This window comes from Abramis brama, assembly GCF_963993115.1.
Source record: "Abramis brama genome assembly, chromosome: 9".
Lineage (NCBI taxonomy): Eukaryota > Metazoa > Chordata > Actinopteri > Cypriniformes > Leuciscidae > Abramis > Abramis brama.
The window spans coordinates 27,614,749-27,637,159 of NC_139971.1; the positions used below are offsets into that span (position 1 = coordinate 27,614,749).

A 22,411-nucleotide genomic window follows, 5' to 3' on the forward strand; every position below is an offset into this window, starting at 1 on the left:
CACATGCAGTTTTATTTTTTAACCGCCAGAGGGTTCAAAAGTTACATAGTGTAGCTTTAACCAAATACCTATCTAAATATTGTTGTAGTAAAATTGCATTAAAGTCTAGCTCCATTCCATAAATTATTGGCCAGTTTTCACAATCTAATCAATTCTCAAATAAAATTATTAAAAAAAAAAAAAATCTGTTTCACTTGGAAATACATCACATTATTAAAGTAAAATGGTATGCAAATGTCATTTGTTGCTGACTTTAAGTGTGTAATGTAACCCAGTAACATGAAGGAAGCTGAAACTTTGACTGTAATAGCAAACTGAGGCCATGAGCTCAATGTCAGGTCTTACCTTTTGCTCCTCGCAAGACAAAGCCGAATCCCTCATTCTCTTTCTTCTGGAGCACAGCGTTCTTCTCCTCGATGATGTAATCACTGGACATAAGAGAGAGCAGGATAGTGAGGTCAGACTCCAGCACCATGCCTGTATGAAGAGCTCCACAGCCGGGCGGTGGGGTTTACCACCTGGACATACCCCCACAATGCTACTCTCCCTGATCCCCGTCCCACTCCAGTAATGAGCCAATCGGGTTAAAAGCTGTGGCTGTGAGAGTGTGGACAATATGAAAAATATGAAAAATCTCAGGTGGCAGCTTCTGTCCTTCTGTTTGACTCCAGTGCAGCCTCTTTAACTGCATTAGGAGATTGGACAAAATACTAATATCCAGCATCTTATGCTATTAAATGAAAGGATAGAAATATGAGGGCCTTCAACTCTTTCACTGTCCAACTCCAAATACGCACACACACACAAAAAAAACCTTTAAAAGCCAGAAAAGTAAAAAAGACAATGTTAATCCTGCATCCATGCCTTACAGTGAAGCCCATCAGTGATTAAAAGATAGGATGAGCATTCACAAATGAGAAAGCGAGTCAGAGACACACAAAGGATCTTTCTCTATAGTGATCTCTTCCCCCCACCACCATCCCGAGTCCATCTGTCTGGATGCATGGAGATAGCTATCATCAGCGCTAACAGCAGGGACAAATCTGTTCTTCCTTACTCATGTGAGCCACAGTTACCCGCCTGTAGACAGCCCCCCGCCAACACACACATACAAACAGTGCACTTAGACATACAAAAATCACATTACTAACTAACTTCACTGCTATGATTAACTGTGCTGGTTTACATATGGTGGACGCTTGATTAGCTTTTAACAGCTTTTCCTACTTGAAACTGTTCTGGGTTAAAGTAGACACAAAATGAAATATAACCCTATCTATTTTCGAAATGAATGTTATTGATCTTATTGTGAAACATTCATCCATGCATATATGTTTAACTTTTTCAAAATTGGTTTTGAGGTCGTAAATTTTATTCAAAATGTAACTGGATTTTTGGGTGAAGTATGATGTATGCAAGATCATTTATTCAGCCCCTTTCTTATAATAATCCGTAAATAATCAACTCTTATGTACGTTACATTATGGAAGAAAAGATCTACAACTTACGTTGTACAGCAACTTTAACCTACACTGTAAATAATAGTTTTTTTTGAAGTTGTAAAAATAAAAAGATTACTGGAGTACCTTTTACAAGAAAATATTATTAAAAAAAATACTATTGGAGACTATTGACTTCCACTGTATAGATAAAAATGTGGATGTTTCTACAGCTGTACAAAGTGCATGAATATTTAAAGGCACAGTATGGCATTTTTCGCCACTAGGGGTCGCTAACCTATTTACAATAACAAAGGCGTAGATTGATGACGCAACATTTGCTAAGAATTATGGATCTTGTCGTCAACGTCAAGCCGACCGATCTAATAATGTTTATGAATGACTGAATACATCAATGTTTTTATCATGACTGTGATATGAAGCAGTTCGGGATTGCTAAAAGACTGCTATCAGCTCCACAAGCGACGCGAGTCCCGCGGATATAAAAGGAATATGGACATTTCATTCTACCGAACTACACGCAGAATTACTACTCACAGGTCAGTTTATTAGACAAATTAAACTTGTGAGGTAACGCAGCGCTGTTTCACTTGGTCTAACATTACACTATCACACTAAACTGCATTTGAATGTGTTGAAATGTATGTGTTAGTTTGTCTGTATGAGACTAGCAGTAAGCTAGATCAACATTAGAATAATATACAGATCACATTCTGACATTTTATCATTGTTGAACTATATAACATTGATTAGTTTTATGTAAATGTGCTCACCTGTTTAATAAAGTACATGTAGGAGCGGTCGAAGTCTCGGACGTGGAGCTCTCGTTTATATACTGTCTATGGGAGCTCTCGGCATCTCGAAAACACCGCGCTGATATTGATTCTCGTTTTAGTTCTCCTTTTTTATCCAAAGTCTGCTTGCCATGGTCCATAATGTTTGAACGAAACAACAACAGCGTGCAAGTAGACATTGCGAACTACAAAGTTGTCCGTGTCAGTCGCTTTGGTTACTATCAGACGGCTCTGGTTCATAGCTCTGGTTGCTATGGCAGCACGAGCGGAAACCAGGGACAACGCGGATATGACAGCATTGGTGGCGACAAAACGGAAATAAAGAAATGGGACGTTTCTCGAATTAAATTACAAATTTCTCCTGGTTTGAAAGTTGTTGGAAACAGTCGGGATAATGCAAGTACACAACTAAAAAAAATATATAACATAGATATAGTGATTTTTGCTATTTTTAAAGATTTTTTTTTACATATTGTGCCTTTAATGGGGTAATTATGAATTAGTTTGGTGGAGGGTTTAAAAAGACATTAATCCAAAGTTAAGTGTAGAGTGAAAACATGTTACAGTGATTTTTTGACAGATTGTGTTCCCTGGGAATCAAATCCATGACCTTGGCATTGCTACCAGCCAAGCTACAGGAAAATATATTAAAATCTCTCTAAACATAGCAATTCATTTATAATAACTCCCATACCATCTAGAAATCTGTTTTACAAACAGAGCATAATAAAGTCCTTGTGAACAGCTGCTTGTAGAATAATTACCACAAAACGACAAAAAGCGGTCTGTGTGTTCACATGGGACCAGAGCAATGACTGGTGTCTGTATCATCAACTATCAGAAGAAAGCTCATCTCTCTCTCTCTCTCTCTCTCTCATACCCGAGGGTCTTCATCACTGATGCATTAGGAGTGACAAGAATCTAATTAAGCAGTGGAGAATCAATTAGATCAATTACAGATGATTCGTGTCGTTAGCGCCTCGGGTTAACGAAATGCTCTGTCCTACAGAACAGCAGTCACGCCTGTGATAACATCAGTGTACGCTCGGGCGTCTGGAACGGGCATTTGCTGTGGATTTGTTTACGAACAAAATCCCAGACAAGCCACATTAAACTGGGACGGTGGAATATTTGGGTTAAACTTCCCATTATCTATTTAATAAATACATAAGTTATCACTAAGAAAAAGTAACAAAGAACAAATGCTTTATATTATATCTTGTCCCATATAAGAAAGTACTGGGAAAGTACAAGTATTGTTAGTTCATGTTTGCTCAAACAAAATGAACAGATACAACTTTTGATTTTAATAATGTAATAGAAATAGTATTGAAATTAACATTATGAATGAGTTATAATTCATCCCAGTTAATGATAATATACAAATATAAATAAATTTGAAGTAACAATATACTTATATACAGTGAGGAAAATAAGTATTTGAACACCCTGCTATTTTGCAAGTTCTCCCACTTGGAAATCATGGAGGGGTCTGAAATTGTCATCGTAGGTGCATGTCCACTGTGAGAGACATAATCTAAAAAAAAAAAATCCAGAAATCACAATGTATGATTTTTTAACTATTTATTTGTATGATACAGCTGCAAATAAGTATTTGAACACCTGAGAAAATCAATGTTAATATTTGGTACAGTAGCCTTTGTTTGCAATTACAGAGGTCAAACGTTTCCTGTAGTTTTTCACCAGGTTTGCACACACTGCAGGAGGGATTTTGGCCCACTCCTCCACACAGATCTTCTCTAGATCAGTCAGGTTTCTGGGCTGTCGCTGAGAAACAAGGAGTTTGAGCTCCCTCCAAAGATTCTCTATTGGGTTTAGGTCTGGAGACTGGCTAGGCCACGCCAGAACCTTGATATGCTTCTTACAGAGCCACTCCTTGGGTATCCTGGCTGTGTGCTTCGGGTCATTGTCATGTTGGAAGACCCAGCCTCGACCCATCTTCAATGCTCTAACTGAGGGAAGGAGGTTGTTCCCCAAAATCTCGCAATACATGGCCCCGGTCATCCTCTCCTTAATACAGTGCAGTCGCCCTGTCCCATGTGCAGAAAAACACCCCCAAAGCATGATGCTACCACCCCCATGCTTCACAGTAGGGACTCATCATTCTTCTTCCTCCAAACACGTTTAGTGGAATTATGACCAAAAAGTTCTATTTTGGTCTCATCTGACCACATGACTTTCTCCCATGACTCCTCTGGATCATCCAAATGGTCATTGGCAAACTTAAGACGGGCCTTGACATGTGCTGGTTTAAGCAGGAGAACCTTCCGTGCCATGCATGATTTCAAACCATGACGTCTTAGTGTATTACCAACAGTAACCTTGGAAACGGTGGTCCCAGCTCTTTTCAGGTCATTGACCAGCTCCTCCCGTGTAGTTCTGGGCTGATTTCTCACCTTTCTTAGGATCATTGAGACCCCACGAGGTGAGATCTTGCATGGAGCCCCAGTCCGAGGGAGATTGACAGTCATGTTTAGCTTCTTCCATTTTCTAATGATTGCTCCAACAGTGGACCTTTTTTCACCAAGCTGCTTGGCAATTTCCCCGTAGCCCTTTCCAGCCTTGTGGAGGTGTACAATTTTGTCTCTAGTGTCTTTGGACAGCTCTTTGGTCTTGGCCATGTTAGTAGTTGGATTCTTACTGATTGTATGGGGTGGACAGGTGTCTTTATGCAGCTAACGACCTCAAACAGGTGCATCTAATTTAGGATAATAAATGGAGTGGAGGTGGACATTTTAAAGGCAGACTAACAGGTCTTTGAGGGTCAGAATTCTAGCTGATAGACAGGTGTTCAAATACTTATTTGCAGCTGTATCATACAAATAAATAGTTAAAAAATCATACATTGTGATTTCTGGATTTTTTTTTTTAGATTATGTCTCTCACAGTGGACATGCACCTACGATGACAATTTCAGACCCCTCCATGATTTCCAAGTGGGAGAACTTGCAAAATAGCAGGGTGTTCAAATACTTATTTTCCTCACTGTATAAAAAATACCATAGTATTTTGCATGGTACCATGTCTATTGTTGAAAAGAGTATCACTTAAGAACTTAAGTGAGAGTGCATGACAGTTAATGTACATTGTCTGGGTTGTCTCATGGAAAATTTCAGTCATATAAAGGCATTAAACATTTCAAATATTTGTTATACACTTACAAAAACCCTCACTGTTAAGTTCAGCTAATCTAGCACCTAATGATAATTTGATGAGATAATGAAGGGTGAAAATGAATATAATGGCCATTAGACCTCAGGAAGAAGAAGGTTTCCTGTAGCGCTGACTTCTTGTCAATGTAGTGTGTACAACTCCCTAAAATGATCTCCTGTGCCGAGGGGAACGCACATGAGCGACTTAGCTCCACATTGTCCATGTCATGAAGCTAAACCTCTGTACAGCGACTGATATTCACATATAGCCTCACAGCTAGGTCAGCGTGTGCTAACTCAGTTTAGTGCACTTAACAGTGTAGCTGAACATAGGTCAAATCCCCCAAAATGCATGCAAAAAGGTTTAATGGGGTTCCACATATGGAAGAACCTATGGTTCTTGACTAATTTTTAAAGGACCCTTTATGCCAAAACATTATATATAAGGAGGAATGTCTTAAATTATTGCATATAACTTTTGTTTAACGGGTAATTTTTTTTCCCAAGTGATAAGTATGTTTACGAAATTAAAGTATGTTTACCAGCGAAATTAATTCATTAAAACTAAATCCATGAAATGATCCCATGATATATGAAGCACCTGACAGAACTGTTTAAGTTTCTATATAGAACCTTTTCTTCTAAGAGTGTCAGTCTGCTAAACCAGTGTTTAAATTGATTAGCAGACTTGTAATATTAGCTGAATGTATTCTGACACACTCACATGCTAATATTTACAGTTTAAATTGATTAGCAGACTTGTAATATTAGCTGAATGTATTTTGACACACTCACATGCTAATATTTACAGTTTAAATTGATTAGCAGACTTGTAATATTGGCTGAATGTAGTTTGACACGCGCACGCTAATATTTACAGTTTAAATAGATTAGCAGACTTGTAATATTAGCTGAATGTAGTTTGACACACTTACATGCTAATATTTACAGATTAAATTGATTAGCATACTTCTAAATGCACCTTGAGTTGGGAGACCTTTTAGAGGATTTCAGCAAGGTGATGGTCTTTCATTCATATCTAAAAATTGTGAAATCAATTTTTTTAAGAGTCTGGGAGAGGCTTTGTTTGTCTTGTGTGTTTAGAGTCTTTTTCTCTGATACAGCAGGTAATTGATTTGACTGGGTGCAGTTCTTTAAGCTGCTGTTCTAGACCTGTTTGCTGTTGTTGAGCAGCTTGGCAAGAGAAGATGAATGGAGTAAAAAGTATCAGTTTGACAGAGAGACACCAGTAATTAATCCTCTCTCTCTCTCTTTCTCTATTCTCCAAGTCATCTTATTCCCCATCCTCCTTCCCACGTCAATCAGTCTTTAATTTCAAAGACACATTTCATTACAGTGTAATCAACAGAACTGACTAAAATAGCAGAAACAAAACTAGGGAGAATGGGTATGCAAGCATAAAGCATAAATTGCTGTTAAGCATGATGTATTCTGACCTGCAAATTTGCCGTTTACAAATTGGTAGTCAAAAAGTATCCAAACATCAAATAAGAAGCTGCATGTGTAATGTCGTGAGAAACTGGATTAAATGCCAAAACATATAATTTTGGAATAAAAAAACAGAATAGAATAATAATAATGTATAATATAATAATAAAAAAATAATAATGAATCTTAATGTTGATTACAACATTTACTAACACATTATTAAAACCAAAAGTTGTTGTTTGTATTATTTAATGGACCAAAGCAAACATGAACTAACAGTGAACAATTGTATTTTGTATTAATTAATGTTAACAAAAAATAATAAATACTGTAACAAGTGTATTTCTCATTGTTAGATAATGCATTAACTAAACTTACTGGAACCTTATTGTAAAGTTGTATCAATTTATTATTATTTGTTGGTAACACTTATTAGCATGCATATTACTAGAATATTGGCGGTTTGTTAGTTATACAATTAGTACAGATATTAATGACTTATTCTGCATGATCATATTCTACATTGCTTTATCGTACCCAAAACCTAAACTTAACAGCTACCTTACTAACTTTTAATAAGCAGTAATTGAGTTTATTGAGGCAAAAGTTATGGTTAGTTAATAGTGAGAATTGGACCCTTATCTAAACTGTGACCTATTTTTTTTATGAGAGCATGCGACATCTCGTTGCTCATATCCGTTGGTTGGACAGACTTAACTTTGCATTCTTAAAATCTAGCGTGAACACCCCGTTAAACACAATATATATTATTTAAGTAGACTTACATATGCAATTACACTGACTGTAACATTGAGCAAAATGTAAAACATGACCTCCTATTTAATGGCATGTGCTGGCTGTTTTTTAATATTACACTCAGCTGTAGTAATCAAGTGCTTAAGTAATTATCTTTTGCTTTGATACACGCAATGAGGAACAAATGTGACTGTTTAAATTAAAAGCAAATGTGAGCGGTAAAAAACGAAAACATGACGTAATGAATGAGCAGAACTGGAGTGTGTTGACAACCTCTATCCTCTAGATGGCAGTAGAGACTCAATACTACAAATTCCTGAATCCACTGAGTCAGGATAACTGGTGATGCTCTGTCTCGGGTTAGCCTGGAACTACTGATCATCAGAATGCCCATATATTAAATAATCATGCATGCACACATATTTATGTATACTTTACCTATATGAGGTAAAGTTGTCGTAGGAGCCCACAGTGTAATGTCTGAACAGCCTCTTAGTTCGATCCTCTCTCGTCTCTGAAAGACAAACATGACACACATTAACATGCATCATCGTAACCAACCATATGTATCATTTTCAATGCCGTTTATCATATTTGCATTGCATTTCAGAGCCGACCAAATGTCTCTAATCAGCCTTGTGTGAAAATTGTGGGTGTTTGTTTATGTGAGAAAATGTAGACAAGCTTAATTAAATGCATAGGCAAGGTCAACTGTGTGAGTGTGTGTGTGTGTGTGTGAGCGGTCTCGTTAATCCAGTCAGAGCTAATAGGGATGGTGTCTCAAGCCAGACTAGATTTATGTGATTGGACTTTAGGCTGGAAATCAATGCATGGCTCCCCCCTACAGAAGGCCAATCTGCTGACACGCATATACATGTATTCACGTTCACACACTAACACACACAAACACACCCAGAGAATCTTACAAACATTTTCTGGCAAGAACAGATAGTCAAACACATGCATTTCATTCCTAGATACAGCGGTTATTGAATTAAACTTTGCTCTCTGTGTTATTGAATTCAACATGTCTTCCTCTCTCTCTCCCCTTTCTTAATAAACTCAGTGACCCACTTGCTCTGGTCTGATTACTAATGCATATTTCCTCTGTCTTTTCTTCTGTCCCCCGTCTCCACTCCTTCCTGTGTCACACTGTAGTATTCCCTCTGTACATGTCTATTCTTCTTCATTTGACAGTCTGCGATGTGCCTTGCAGACTGTGCCAACATGAGTGAGTTTAAATGAGTCATATTATGATAAATAAAAATGTCCTTGTTTTGAAACTGAGTTCAGTGTACTTTGAAAACATACAGTAACTCAAATTTTTCTCCCAACACAAAAAAAGGAATGACGGATGAATAGTATTAACATTTGACCGCCCACATGAAAATGTAAATTATGACATTAGTGCAAAAAAAATAAAACTACACAGTAAAAAGATCTTAGGGAAAAAATATGACAAATACTGTAACTTATGAATAAAATTGTATTCATAGATACAACAGATCATAATACAATGATGAAGAAAAAATCAGTTTCAGTTCTTCATTCAGTGTTGAGTCCTTTGTATAATTCTATAACTAAATCTAAAAATCTGCCTGTTATGCTTATACTTTACTGAGACTGCACTAGTGTGATTAATAACTACATTATATTGACAACTGATTACACTGAAATTATTAGAGCAAGAGAAAATAGAAATTAAGAGAGAGAGAGAGAGAGAGAGAGAGAGAAGAGAGAGAGAGAGAGAGAGAGAGAGAGAGAGAGAGAGAGAGAGAGAGACAGGAAAAGCAAGAGTTACTTCTACTGACTCTGCGTCCTACTCTGTCACCACAAAATTGAGAAGTTAAAGCATGCATTAGCATTTTAATGACTTGAAGGCAAGAAAGGACGCACAGATCAAATTCACAGGAGAGAGAAAGAGAGAGCGCACAAGAGAACGAGAGAGAAAGAGGGTTATACATATAAGCATCACTATATCTAATACATATAGGAATTTGAACACCAAACAAAAGCATTCAAATTTGTATCATGTGCTGCACAGTTTGTATCACTTGAGAATGGGCTCGTTTGACCAGTACGAAACCACCTCTAACACTCTAGAAACCACCAGGTACATCCAAGCATTGTTACCACTCACCTTTTCTTCAGAAAAATTAAACATATAACCCTTAAATGTACGAATGTTTCGCCAATCATTATTACATATTCAGGTTTTTAGCAACCCAGATCTATATAACAATTACAGAAGAATAAAATAAAAGCATATTTTGTTACCTTTTAGAGCTTGGAAGGGTTCAGTTTGAGAATGTTTTATATCATCATCACTGTCCTCATCAGAGCTCATTAGTACATTCAGCATCTGGCTCATATTCACGACATCAAACATATTCTCAAAACTATCCTTTTCTATATCAGTTTTGCTGATGATACTTCCTATTCTTTTGTTTTCTGCCTGCAGTAACTGAGTGAAACGTCACTTCATCATTGTGTATCAGACATTGCCACCTTTGTGGAATAAATGTGAATTGCATGCAGTCATCAAAGATTAAATTATTGTTGTGCAGAAAAAATATACTACTGTTACACACCTTCAGGTCGTTAGCGACCCTATACACTTTTTTTTTTTACAAAAAATGAATGGGAAAACAGGCATTCTTTTATAATTGGATTATTTTTTATTTATTTTCTTCTTATATTGTTTATAATTAATTGATTGAGGAATACTAAAAAGGTTGATGTCTAACTTTAAAAAATTAATGAGAAGGAGACGTCCCATTCCCATTTACAGGAGACAGTTACATTTTCAAATGTTTTTAAACAATATTTGACCTCTGTTCCATTGCAAAGGTTCTGGTTAATCTAAGAGATACTCTTCATGATTATACTGTATAATAATAAAAAAATAACTTAAAACTTACTTATTTATGAATATTTATTACATACATTATACTTTACTATATTAATAAATATACATCTATATAATATAAAAAAAATAATAAATTACAAATAACTTAACGTAATGAAATGAAAAATGATAGAGTATAGCATAAACAATAAATACAAATTGTAATAAATTATAAAAAAAATTGTTTTATAACTTATGGGGCCCTATCTTGCACCCAGCGCAATTGACTTTGTACACAGACGCATGTATCATTCCTATTTTGCACCCGCGCACAACGGACTTTTCCCTTGGCAGACGCACGCTGGTAAACTAAGGAGTGAACTTGCGCTCCCAGGGGCGGTTCAGCGCAAAGAGGAGGCGTGTAACGGCGCAAACGTTCCCTGGTGCTATTTTGCAGGTTTAGAAAACAATTCCACCACAGACCAGGAAAAACCTAGTCTAAAGTCAGTGGCGCGTTGCGCATGTTATTCATATGCTATTTTAAGGGCGCATGCTTGGCCATAATCAATGTAGCGTGTGCACAACGCGCATACACTTTGATTCTCTCATCTACACAGAAGCAGCAGTTTTCATTTTTGCAAATCATACATTATTACAAGGAAAAATATTAACACACAAGGGAAATCATTGTTGTGTCCATGAAGATGTGAAAAAATAGGCATAATCTAGCTTACACATTTACCCAAATTATTATACGCCTGTTTAACTGAAGCTAATTTGGGTGCGTTTCTCCCATCCCCATACAATGTCACTTCTCTGTCTTTTACGGCCCTGACGAGAACGTCTGTCTCCTCGGCGGTGAGACGCTCCTAGCGTGCGCCTGGCAAATCCGCCGTTATAATAGGAATCCGCTATAGAACAAGCGCGCCTGCTTTTAAAGGGAATGTGAGATGATGCTCTGATTGGTTTATTTCACGTTACGCCCAAACCACACCTATGAATAATGAAGCTACTTCAGACCAACCCATTTTAGATTTGCGTCGGAGCACAAGAGTCATTTATCCCGCCGGTAAAATAGCAACAGCGCCCACAAAGTTACTTGCGTTTCGTGCTTGATACTTGCGTTTCAGATCGTTAAAATAGGGCCCATGGAAACTTTATAGATCAGTGATGGGCAATGTCGCTGTCCTGCAGATTTAGTCAACCATAATCAAACACACCTGAACAAGCTAATCAATCTCGTTTCAATGTTTTTCTAGTCAATGTTTTTTTTAATCAGGGTTGGAGCTAAACTCTGAAGGACTGCAACAATCCAGGACCGACGGTGCCTATAGATAAATAAAATGGCTGATGATAATAAGTTACTTGATAAATACACAAAAAAAAACTTTGATCTGATTTACCCATAATGCAACTCTGTATTCAAGGTCTGTGCTAAAATAAAATCAACATATGGACGTGCATGTGTGTGTGAGTGCATTTGAATATGCAGTTGATTACAAGGGTCCTCGCCATCTGTGTCCAGAGTAAGAATAATGCAATCATTTATCATTCTCACAGGAAAGAGGGAGAGAGAGAGAGAGAGAGAGAGAGAGAGAGAGAGATATCTGAGGGCTATATACAATAATCATCTGTCAAATGACAGATACTGTCAAAAACATAAACTCACACTGTATATGAATCAATATATTATCTGTTGGAGAATGGGGTATGTTGATACAGTCATTCACGTCATGTGATAGCCAATACAGGCAGGATCCGGAAATAGGATTCAAAGTTCGTGGAGCACAGCTGAGTCACATCCATTCCAGATGGCTAAACGAACAACTAGACCATTTATTCCAATATAGTGGCCAAATAAACACAATCCCGCACACACATACACCAGCACTGCCTCACTGAACTCGTAGCGAGATAAAAAGGCTGCCAGAAAGATTAAGAGTAACCTGAAAAACACTCTTGTATGAGGTACACCACAGAAAATTATACACATCCATACAGGAGAATCAAGCTTTCTTGGGAGAAATAATCAGTCAGCAGACAATGACTTCAATGGTAAATCAAGTATTTTGAAAGCAAAAAGTGTCTCTTGATCAGTGGAGTGACGGTATACAAAGGCCTTCAGAGTCTCAAAGGCAATTTGATGACATGATCAAACGATTGAAGCTTGTCAAAACCGCTCAACCAATCACACGCACCCTCTGGATCAACAGTTTAATGAGCTGAATGCTTTAGTAAAATGTGCTCCTGCTTTAAACGAACAGCACCATGCATGGCAGGGCCTCAGCGCCAGCAAGGGATTATTGGAAGTGACGTACTCCACAGATGGGATGTGGATGGCCAGAACTCAAACAGATGCTGAACTGAAAACACACTTAAAGCCAACAAAAGTCTAAAATGTAGATTTTTTTTCTAATCAAAACAAATGGCAGAATAGATCTCCAATATATAAGGCGCTGAGAGAATTTCTCTGTTTTACACCAGCTATGTGAAAGAGGCACCATGCCATCTTAAAGAGTAATCATAAACTTTTTTCCTCTCTATCAAAACGACCTTATTGCTTTGTAATTGTCTTTATAGGTAAATACAAATTTAAGTTCTATAGATAAATTATATCTAAATAAATAAATATAAAATAATACATAAATACATGAATATTTTACAAAATATGTAAAATGATAAATTATAATATAAATAAAATATATAACTATAATTTGACAAATCAAAAATTTCAGCTAAAAAAAAACAACAACTAAAAAATGTAATATACAGTGAGGAAAATAAGTATTTGAACATCCTGCTATTTTGCAAGTTCTCCCACTTTGAAATCATGGAGGGGTCTGAAATTGTCATCGTAGGTGCATGTCCACTGTGAGAGACATAATCTAAAAAAAAAAATCCAGAAATCACAATATATGATTTTTTAACTATTTATTTGTTTGATACAGCTGCAAATAAGTATTTGAACACCTGTCTATCAGCTAGAATTCTGACCCTCAAAGACCTGTTAGTCTGCCTTTAAAATGTCCACCTCCACTCCATTTATTATCCTAAATTAGATGCACCTGTTTGAGGTCGTTAGCTGCATAAAGACACCTGTCCACCCCATACAATCAGTAAGAATCCAACTACTAACATGGCCAAGACCAAAGAGCTGTCCAAAGACACTAGAGACAAAATTGTACACCTCCACAAGGCTGGAAAGGGCTACGGGGAAATTGCCAAGCAGCTTGGTGAAAAAAGGTCCACTGTTGGAGCAATCATTAGAAAATGGAAGAAGCTAAACATGACTGTCAATCTCCCTCGGACTGGGACTCCATGCAAGATCTCACCTCGTGGGGTCTCAATGATCCTAAGAAAGGTGAGAAATCAGCCCAGAACTACACGGGAGGAGCTGGTCAATGACCTGAAAAGAGCTGGGACCACCGTTTCCAAGGTTACTGTTGGTAATACACTAAGACGTCATGGTTTGAAATCATGCATGGCACGGAAGGTTCCCCTGCTTAAACCAGCACATGTCAAGGCCCGTCTTAAGTTTGCCAATGACCATTTGGATGATCCAGAGGAGTCATGGGAGAAAGTCATGTGGTCAGATGAGACCAAAATAGAACTTTTTGGTCATAATTCCACTAAACGTGTTTGGAGGAAGAAGAATGATGAGTCCCTACTGTGAAGCATGGGGGTGGTAGCATCATGCTTTGGGGGTGTTTTTCTGCACATGGGACAGGGCGACTGCACTGTATTAAGGAGAGGATGACCGGGGCCATGTATTGCGAGATTTTGGGGAACAACCTCCTTCCCTCAGTTAGAGCATTGAAGATGGGTCGAGGCTGGGTCTTCCAACATGACAATGACCCGAAGCACACAGCCAGGATAACCAAGGAGTGGCTCTGTAAGAAGCATATCAAGGTTCTGCCGTGGCCTAGCCAGTCTCCAGACCTAAACCCAATAGAGAATCTTTGGAGGCAGCTCAAACTCTGTGTTTCTCAGCGACAGCCCAGAAACCTGACTGATCTAGAGAAGATCTGTGTGGAGGAGTGGGCCAAAATCCCTCCTGCAGTGTGTGCAAACCTGGTGAAAAACTACAGGAAACGTTTGACCTCTGTAATTGCAAACAAAGGCTACTGTACCAAATATTAACATTGATTTTCTCAGGTGTTCAAATACTTATTTGCAGCTGTATCATACAAATAAATAGTTAAAAAATCATACATTGTGATTTCTGGATTTTTTTTTTTAGATTATGTCTCTCACAGTGGACATGCACCTACGATGACAATTTCAGACCCCTCCATGATTTCTAAGTGGGAGAACTTGCAAAATAGCAGGGTGTTCAAATACTTATTTTCCTCACTGTATAATGAATTGTCCCATTGACTTCCATAGTATTTTCCCCCCATATTATGGAAGACAATGGGGCCCATCAACTGTTTGGTTACCGACATTCTTCAAAATGACTAATTTTGTGTTCAGCAGAAGAAAGGAATTCATATAGGTTTGGAACAACTTGATCGAGAGTAAATGATGACAGAAATTTCACTTTTGGGTTAACTTTCCCTTTAAGTGTATACTGTTAATCAACCAAGCAAACATGGTTATCAGCCGACACATGCAGAATAAAAGTTGCGCTGTTGTCATATTTGTGGTGTAGTCGTACCTCTGACGTTCTTCTGGTGCTGAAGGGCCAGAGGCCAGACAACAGCATCCAAGTTCAACACACCGATACACTCAACCCTCAACTCTCTTTACCTTTCACTGCGATCTTTCTCTGCCACTCTGAACAGACGTGTGTGATTTATTCTGCGTGTGTCTGTCCTGTTCCCATCTCCACAGCTTATGTCAATGGGGTCCTCAACCCAAACACACATCAGAGAGACTCACAAGGTTTAGAAAGCCATTCAAAACAGAAGAACAGAACAATCCATGTAGACCAAGCAATTAATTTCAAATATTAAATTAGGAGACTTTTTCAGGATTTTTCAGTGGTGCTGGATAAAACTACACATATCTCTTCTAACACACTCTTTCTCTGTCACTCATATGGTGCAGCAAATAGGTCAGATCAATGGGGCGGCAGGTCTCTTTCCACGCTTGATCAGAAATAGAATATCTGTTGATGTGATTTCGACATTACCTCACGCTTACACTCTCTACCTCAATCCTCAACTCTCTTTTTAAATCTCTCACGCTTTTTTTCCCTTTCCTAGACATCTCTCTGTCTCTCCATGGCCTCTGGCTGCCCTGCACGGAGCCGACCCACTTCTCTGCGACGAGATGAGAGAAAGGGTTCGCTGCGTTTGACTGTCTCTCTCATTTTTCATAAGTCATAAGATGAGGATTATGAATGGAGATACCTGAGAGAGATGAATCTGGGAGACTCAGAGGGAAGTAATCTTTTCTTTTGCTAAAACATACAACAGAGTACATGAGCAGTAAGTAGCATTTCAGCAAAAGCTTTTATATGTAAAGAAATGTAAAGTACATTCATAGGGACAGTTCTAAGATTAAGTGCCTTTCTCAGTGAAAACAATGCTGTTCTGCCTCTGAAATGACTTTTCTGCTGATGGTCATTTGAGGAGAGAAAAATATGATTCATTCAATCAATCAGTCAATATATATAGCACAAATAAACAACAGTAGTTGACTGTACAATAATATATACTAACAGAACATTAAAATAAGTTATATTAATTGTATGAAAAAAAAAAATTGGTCTTTAACTTAAGAATAGAGTGGTGCAAGAATGACATTACTTTGTAGATCAACTGGCAGTTAGCATCACACTGGCTCCCTCGACAAAAACCCAATAGGATTTTCCCATAGGCTTTTGGATTATCATGTAATGATGTATTTATGTCGTGAAATAAAACATGAAAGTGTCTTGAGCTTGTGTTCACCTCAGACTTTATTTCAACCATTTAACCAAAAACCCATAGACTTCGGGATGATGGAACGGGAAGTGCTAAAATGCTAACTCGTTTATGCGTTTTGGCCTACAAAGTGATGTCATGTCTGCACCACACTATTTCATAGGCTAACACATTTCACCACCTCAGGAGCCAAGTGCAGCCCTAAATTATTTTCAATGTATTATTATCATTATTATTAACAACAACAATACTATTACTACTAATATTTTTTTAATTTATATAGCAGCTTTCCAAAACTCAAGGATAATTTACAAACAATCAGACATAAGCATTCATAATAATCAATAATAGCAATAACAATAAACAACAACATTTTCTGTCTATATAGCACCTTTCCAAAACTCAAGGATACTTTACAAACTTTACACTACTTAAACCACTAGCAGTAGTTGTAATACTTTTTAAAATTTATATAGCACATTTCCAAAACTTCACAATCAGATTGATTAAAAAAAACAAAAAAAATTATTATTATTATTACTAGTGTTGATACTACTACTAAATTCAACTTTATTATTATAATAAACTAAACGTATTCATATTATTGGCATTACTACTACTACTACTACTACTACTACTACTACTACTACTACTACTACTAATACTACTACTACTACTACTTCTACTACAACTACTACTAATAATGATAATATTAAATTATGGAAATTAAATCCACTGTAATGCTGTTTCATGTTGTCTTTAAAAGTCTGTCCTCAACACTGTATTTACATATGGTTTTTGGTTGTGTGTATGTTTGCACGTTTTTAGAAGTGTAACCCTGCCAAAAAACAGGACTGCTATCTCATCAAATGTACTGTCATGGTAACTCTGGAGGCATGACAACACAATAATACACAAATCACCAACAGCGGCACCGTGAGCCCTGGGAATGGATTCTTACCTCCCGAAAATGCATTAGAGCAGATTACAGATCGGTCCAAAGGCGGCATCCGATAGAACGGGTGAAGGTCTCTGCGTGTTACTGTCTTTCCGCGTGGCAAAGTAATTTAATTCCATTTAAGCTTTTATCTGACTCACAACCTCGAATTTAAGTTAGATTGCCAATTGGTTACTGGTCAATTATATAATAGTTTAGCAATACATTTGATTGTTCTATTTAACTCTTTACTTATATTTTACCCGTTCATATTAGGAAGCTATGTCGCTCAGAGGTCCTCACGCCTTGTTTATTGTGGGTCTCACGATCACAATCTCGCCAGCTTCGGTCACTAAACAAAGGTAATTGCTATATATCTGAGATTGGTCGCATTCATGCTTACACAATCAAACATATTTTGGTATAGCCCCTGTGATTGCATACACTTGAAATTAAAGTAACGTTTACTTCAGTAGAGGTATGGCTCACTACTACAGATATAAGTCAACCAACTTTACTTGTCTTATAATAGCTTTGGATTGGCAATGCCGTGGTTTCCCACGTACACTTATCTAAAGTAACATTAAATTAAAACAGAGGTAAGACACACCCAGATTTATGTTGGTCGAGCAGCACTTTTGCTGCCCTAAACGGAAATTCACTTCATGTCTTTGCAAAACACGTACACTTGAATTAGTGCCAAATATTAGTTGTCACTAATCTGACGCAAAACTTGCGGTAACATACGAATCCGTTTAATCTACTTGGGAAAACAATTTCAGAGTCAGTTGGAATAAATCAAATGTAACAATTTATTATGTAAGCTAAATGTATCATGCCAATTTCATAATCAGTTCAAAGATAATAGATACAAAACATCAAATGCTCTGGAATAAAGAGAGAAGATGCGAACCTGACATTATAAAATACATGATGCGGAGTGCCTGCATACACTCCGCATCACAGGCTAATTTGAGTTACAAATCGCCACGAGCTTCTTGTTGCATTTCTTTATATAGACAGACACTTCTTTCACATGGAAACATTTGCTAACAATGGGAATTTGCATTCAGAGTTTACACCTTTTTGGGAGCAGAATGCCATTTGCCTGGAGGACCCACCCCTCCTCTATGTGCAAGTTATCTCTAAACTCTTAAGAACTTTATTACCTTTTGGTTTACTTCTTTGGGAATGAGACATTTGTCAAAAGTAAAGATGAAAAACCGCACTCTCAGGTTCTATTTTCATACATTTATTATTACTATGTCCTCACAAACGCGTTTCGGCCTAAGCCATCATCAGTGTGTATTCTATGTATGCAGTAGACAGCAATGGACATCAACTGGATTTGGAACAGAGCTAATGTGTAAGAAGCTGAGATAAGCAACATACATGCTAATCGATACTTCTGACACTGCAGCACACACCAGAAACCTACAACCCTCAACATAGTCACATACTGAACACTAGTCAAGGTCCCATTGGGGACATGCAGGGACGACCTCAACTGGATAAATGATTCGTAAAGAAGTTTTTTTTTAACACTTGCACTGGAAATTTTAATAATACACTGACCTGTGAACTATGTCATGACCCGTTCTAAAGGGAAGGGCTTGACGTGAGCTTTCTAGATGTTAAACGGGAATCCAGCCCCAGTCGACAGATCACCAAAGACACAAAACATGAGATCCACAAATTTTTTTATTTATTAAGGTTGAATGATAATTAAACAAACAAGCCTTGGCTTCAGGGTGCCCCAAGGCCAAAATAATAAACATGTATAAATAACCTAATCTGGGAGTAACAAAATTACAAAGAAAACTTACCTAACTCCCTATAAATAAACAAATCACAAACAAAGTAGAATAAATGGCAGGACACCCTTCTACACTCCTAAAACATAAGTAAGAGTCTGATTAAATCATCACAAACAAAAGTATGAAGCCGTTACACAAAGAAGCATGATCAAAGGAAGGTTTTGGGATCCGAATGAGCTCGCCATCTTCAAACAGCGTCGCCCTTTTAAAGTGGTGCATCAGTGTGTCCACCAATCAGGTTCCTCCGTCAGCAACCAATCCCTGCACACCCATACAGAAAAAAACAACCCACACAAGAACACAGATGCCGAGGATCGTAACAACTAGAAATATACCCAACATTCAATTCGGAAATCTGGTCATGTCCTCATTTAGATGGCTACATAAATGATCCTCTGGTGTCACTCTAATATCTAAATTTTCAAGATGATGTAGGAACTGAGAGCGAATCAGACCACAGTGACTCCTTCAAACTGATCAAGAAGCAGAATTCCATAGAAATTCCAAATCAAAACTCAGGATCATTTGAAATAACATTCAGTCTATAAACTCCCCAGCTAAGTATTTTAAGACCATGAACGCTTCTACGAGATCATCCCAAGTAGAGAACGAACACTTAAAATGTCAACTTTAGGCAGTTTTAAAAAAGATGGACTGGTTTGGATATGGCACTTGACTCTCCCAAGACAGAGATCCAAAACAGACCGTCTTTTCAAAGAACTATTTTTGACCTGAGCTCTTAAACACAGGATTGAAATCTCTTAAAAACCAAAGAGACTGTCTTTACATAACAAAATGCATAAGATCATTCCAAGACAATCCTAGACGGACTTATAATCAAACATTGTTCAACAGCATCATTTTACATCATATCTACAACCTATATATGTGTAGCCTGGATGCCAGCCAAACTTAGCCCCGCCCACAAAATTTTTAGGTCGGGAAGTTCGGTCTGGACTTGATCCGTTGAGGAGCTATTATGCCCGAACAAAAGTTGTTCGGACCAATCAAAGGTCAGGGCGGGCTTTATACGATGATGGACAGATGATCAACAGTAACGTAATCATCCACGTCACCAAAGAGAGCTTGGGTTAAATTCGAGTGAATAAATATATGCTTCCTCTCATGCTGATAGGGTAGACATGGTAATTGTTTGATGACAAGTTGATTGGATTGATTATTTGAATGTGCTCCTCCCGAACTTTGTTTATAAACATCATGTGTAGATTCCGCCATCGCGTCTGTTATAGAAGATATCGACCGCGATCAAGGCATTTGTCGATCGGAAAAAAGAATGAAAAACATACGTCACTTACTCCGTTGCTCTGATTGGTTGTAGGTCTATCCAATTGAGTGAAGAGGCATTTTCTTTCCTGGTTCAGTTGAAACACGCCCCATAATCACAGCCCAATAGAGCAGTATCAGACTCACATTCTGACTAGAACCTGAGTATGACAACGTCAGGCTAATATATGTGACTATCATGCTTAGATCACACAATTCAGATTACGTATAATTCATGTGAGAGGAGGAGAAATAGTCACACCCGAGCTAAAGACAAGGTATAAATGGTCAGAAATCCTCCAAAGGGCTGGACAAACGTTTGAGTTTAAAAAGGAACAAAGCATTACACAGATTTGGGAGATGAAAATGGGTTAAAACTGAACAGTTTCATTCAAGCCATCTAACTACTAGTCTCATTTACTTTTCTTTCTTTTACTTAGTTTCTTTTCTGTTCCGTTTAGAGTCTTGTTTTCTAAGTTAAGTTTTTGCCGCAAAGCCGCAGTTTTGTTTTGCCCGTCTCAAACTTCAAACACGAGACTCCGTTCATACATTCAACACACCAGCTTGAGTTGGATTGAACTTAAACTGTGGTGCGATTCACATGAATATGAAAGCAACATGGACTCGGGTGCGCACTTGTTCAGGAAGAAAAGTAACCTGCACATGCGTTGTAGCTTGAATAACACATGTAAGGGATGATAGTGTTGATCTTCTCCTCTAAAGATTCCATTAGCAAGCAGAAGAAGGCCGCAAAGTGTTCACCAAATTAATAAAAAAACACAATGTATTATCCGCATTGTTAATTTTGTCATGCGGTGTGCACGCTTGTGATGACGTAAGATGAACGCAAGTACACTAGGTGCGAAACCAGAAAAAGGCTGCTGGGGCACCAGGAACAATATTGCTCAGGCGCAACAAACGTGCCCAGTGTGAAAGCCCCCTTAGTTACTTACAATGTTAGTTACCACACTAACAAGATCAACTACATTTTTAAGAAAATGTGAGGGATGCTACCATGCTAAGCTTGCCGGCACTATGCTAGGGTGTTCTGGGTGGTTGCTAGGTAGTTGCTATGGTCTTCTGGGTGGGTTACTAACTGGCCCAAGTCAAAATAGTTCACCCCCAGTCCCTATGATATTTAGTCTTTAGTCTATGACAGTAGCTGTGTTTACATGGAGCATTGTATTCTGATTACAATCCGTTTAAAAGTCCAATTCGAATGAAAATGCAATCGGTTTGAGAGGGGTGGGATAAATCTTTTCTAATCCGTTCGACAGGACATGTAAACACTTGATTGGATTGAAAACCAAAACTGGAAAGTTTTGCGCTTGTGCAATGATGTAGAATGGAACAAGCTGATGTTGTTGTTGTTGAATATATTAAATGACTGTCGTGTCAATATAAAATTATCTTTCCACTCGTCACCTGTGAAGTGCTGCAGGACAATGTTGTATAGGTCTGATCACTTAAAAAACGTAATAGCACACCTTAAGTGTCATCATTTGAAGTATCATTCAAGTTTGTAGCCCAAACGGGACAGGATGTTAAAGGGGTCATGAATTGAGAAATTTTCCTTGAGCTTTTGACATATAAGAGGTCATCATACTATAAGAATATTCTATAAATTTCAGAGCTGAAAACTTCCTTGTTAGTCCAAAAACAGCTTTTATTGTAACCAAGCCCAGCGAACGACTCGTTATGGAATGTGCCTATCTTGGTGAAAGACCACCTCTGCAGAAGAGGATCAACACCTACTTCATCATTGCAACTTTGGCTCCGCCCACTGGCATGTTGGATCACTGGACTAAATACACCATTACCTTCCAAAGGATCCTAATGCTAGGAAAGTGGTTATTTATTTTCAACAATGTGAATGTCTCAGTTAAGCATTATTTATTTGTATTCAGTACATTTCACTTTGGATTCTTAGGTAAATCAGTTGCAGGCTTTGCAAACAGACTTTTACGATATGGACTAGAGAGTATTGCCACAACATGTTACTAACTGTGTTAATTGTAATGCC

General features: G+C 37.8%; 1 protein-coding gene across 3 annotated transcripts in view; it reads right to left on the reverse strand.

Moving 5' to 3' along the window:
* Positions 1-22,411, reverse strand: part of shank3a (SH3 and multiple ankyrin repeat domains 3a) — a 301,560-nt gene that overhangs the window by 21,366 nt on the left and 257,783 nt on the right. For all 3 annotated transcript variants that reach the window (XM_084123575.1, XM_084123574.1, XM_084123573.1), the window contains 2 exons: positions 8,071-8,146; positions 346-428 (listed from right to left, as the gene is read on the reverse strand). In XM_084123575.1, coding sequence (XP_083979701.1) covers positions 346-428; positions 8,071-8,146 — 159 coding nt within the window. The remainder of the gene's footprint in view (positions 1-345; positions 429-8,070; positions 8,147-22,411) is intronic.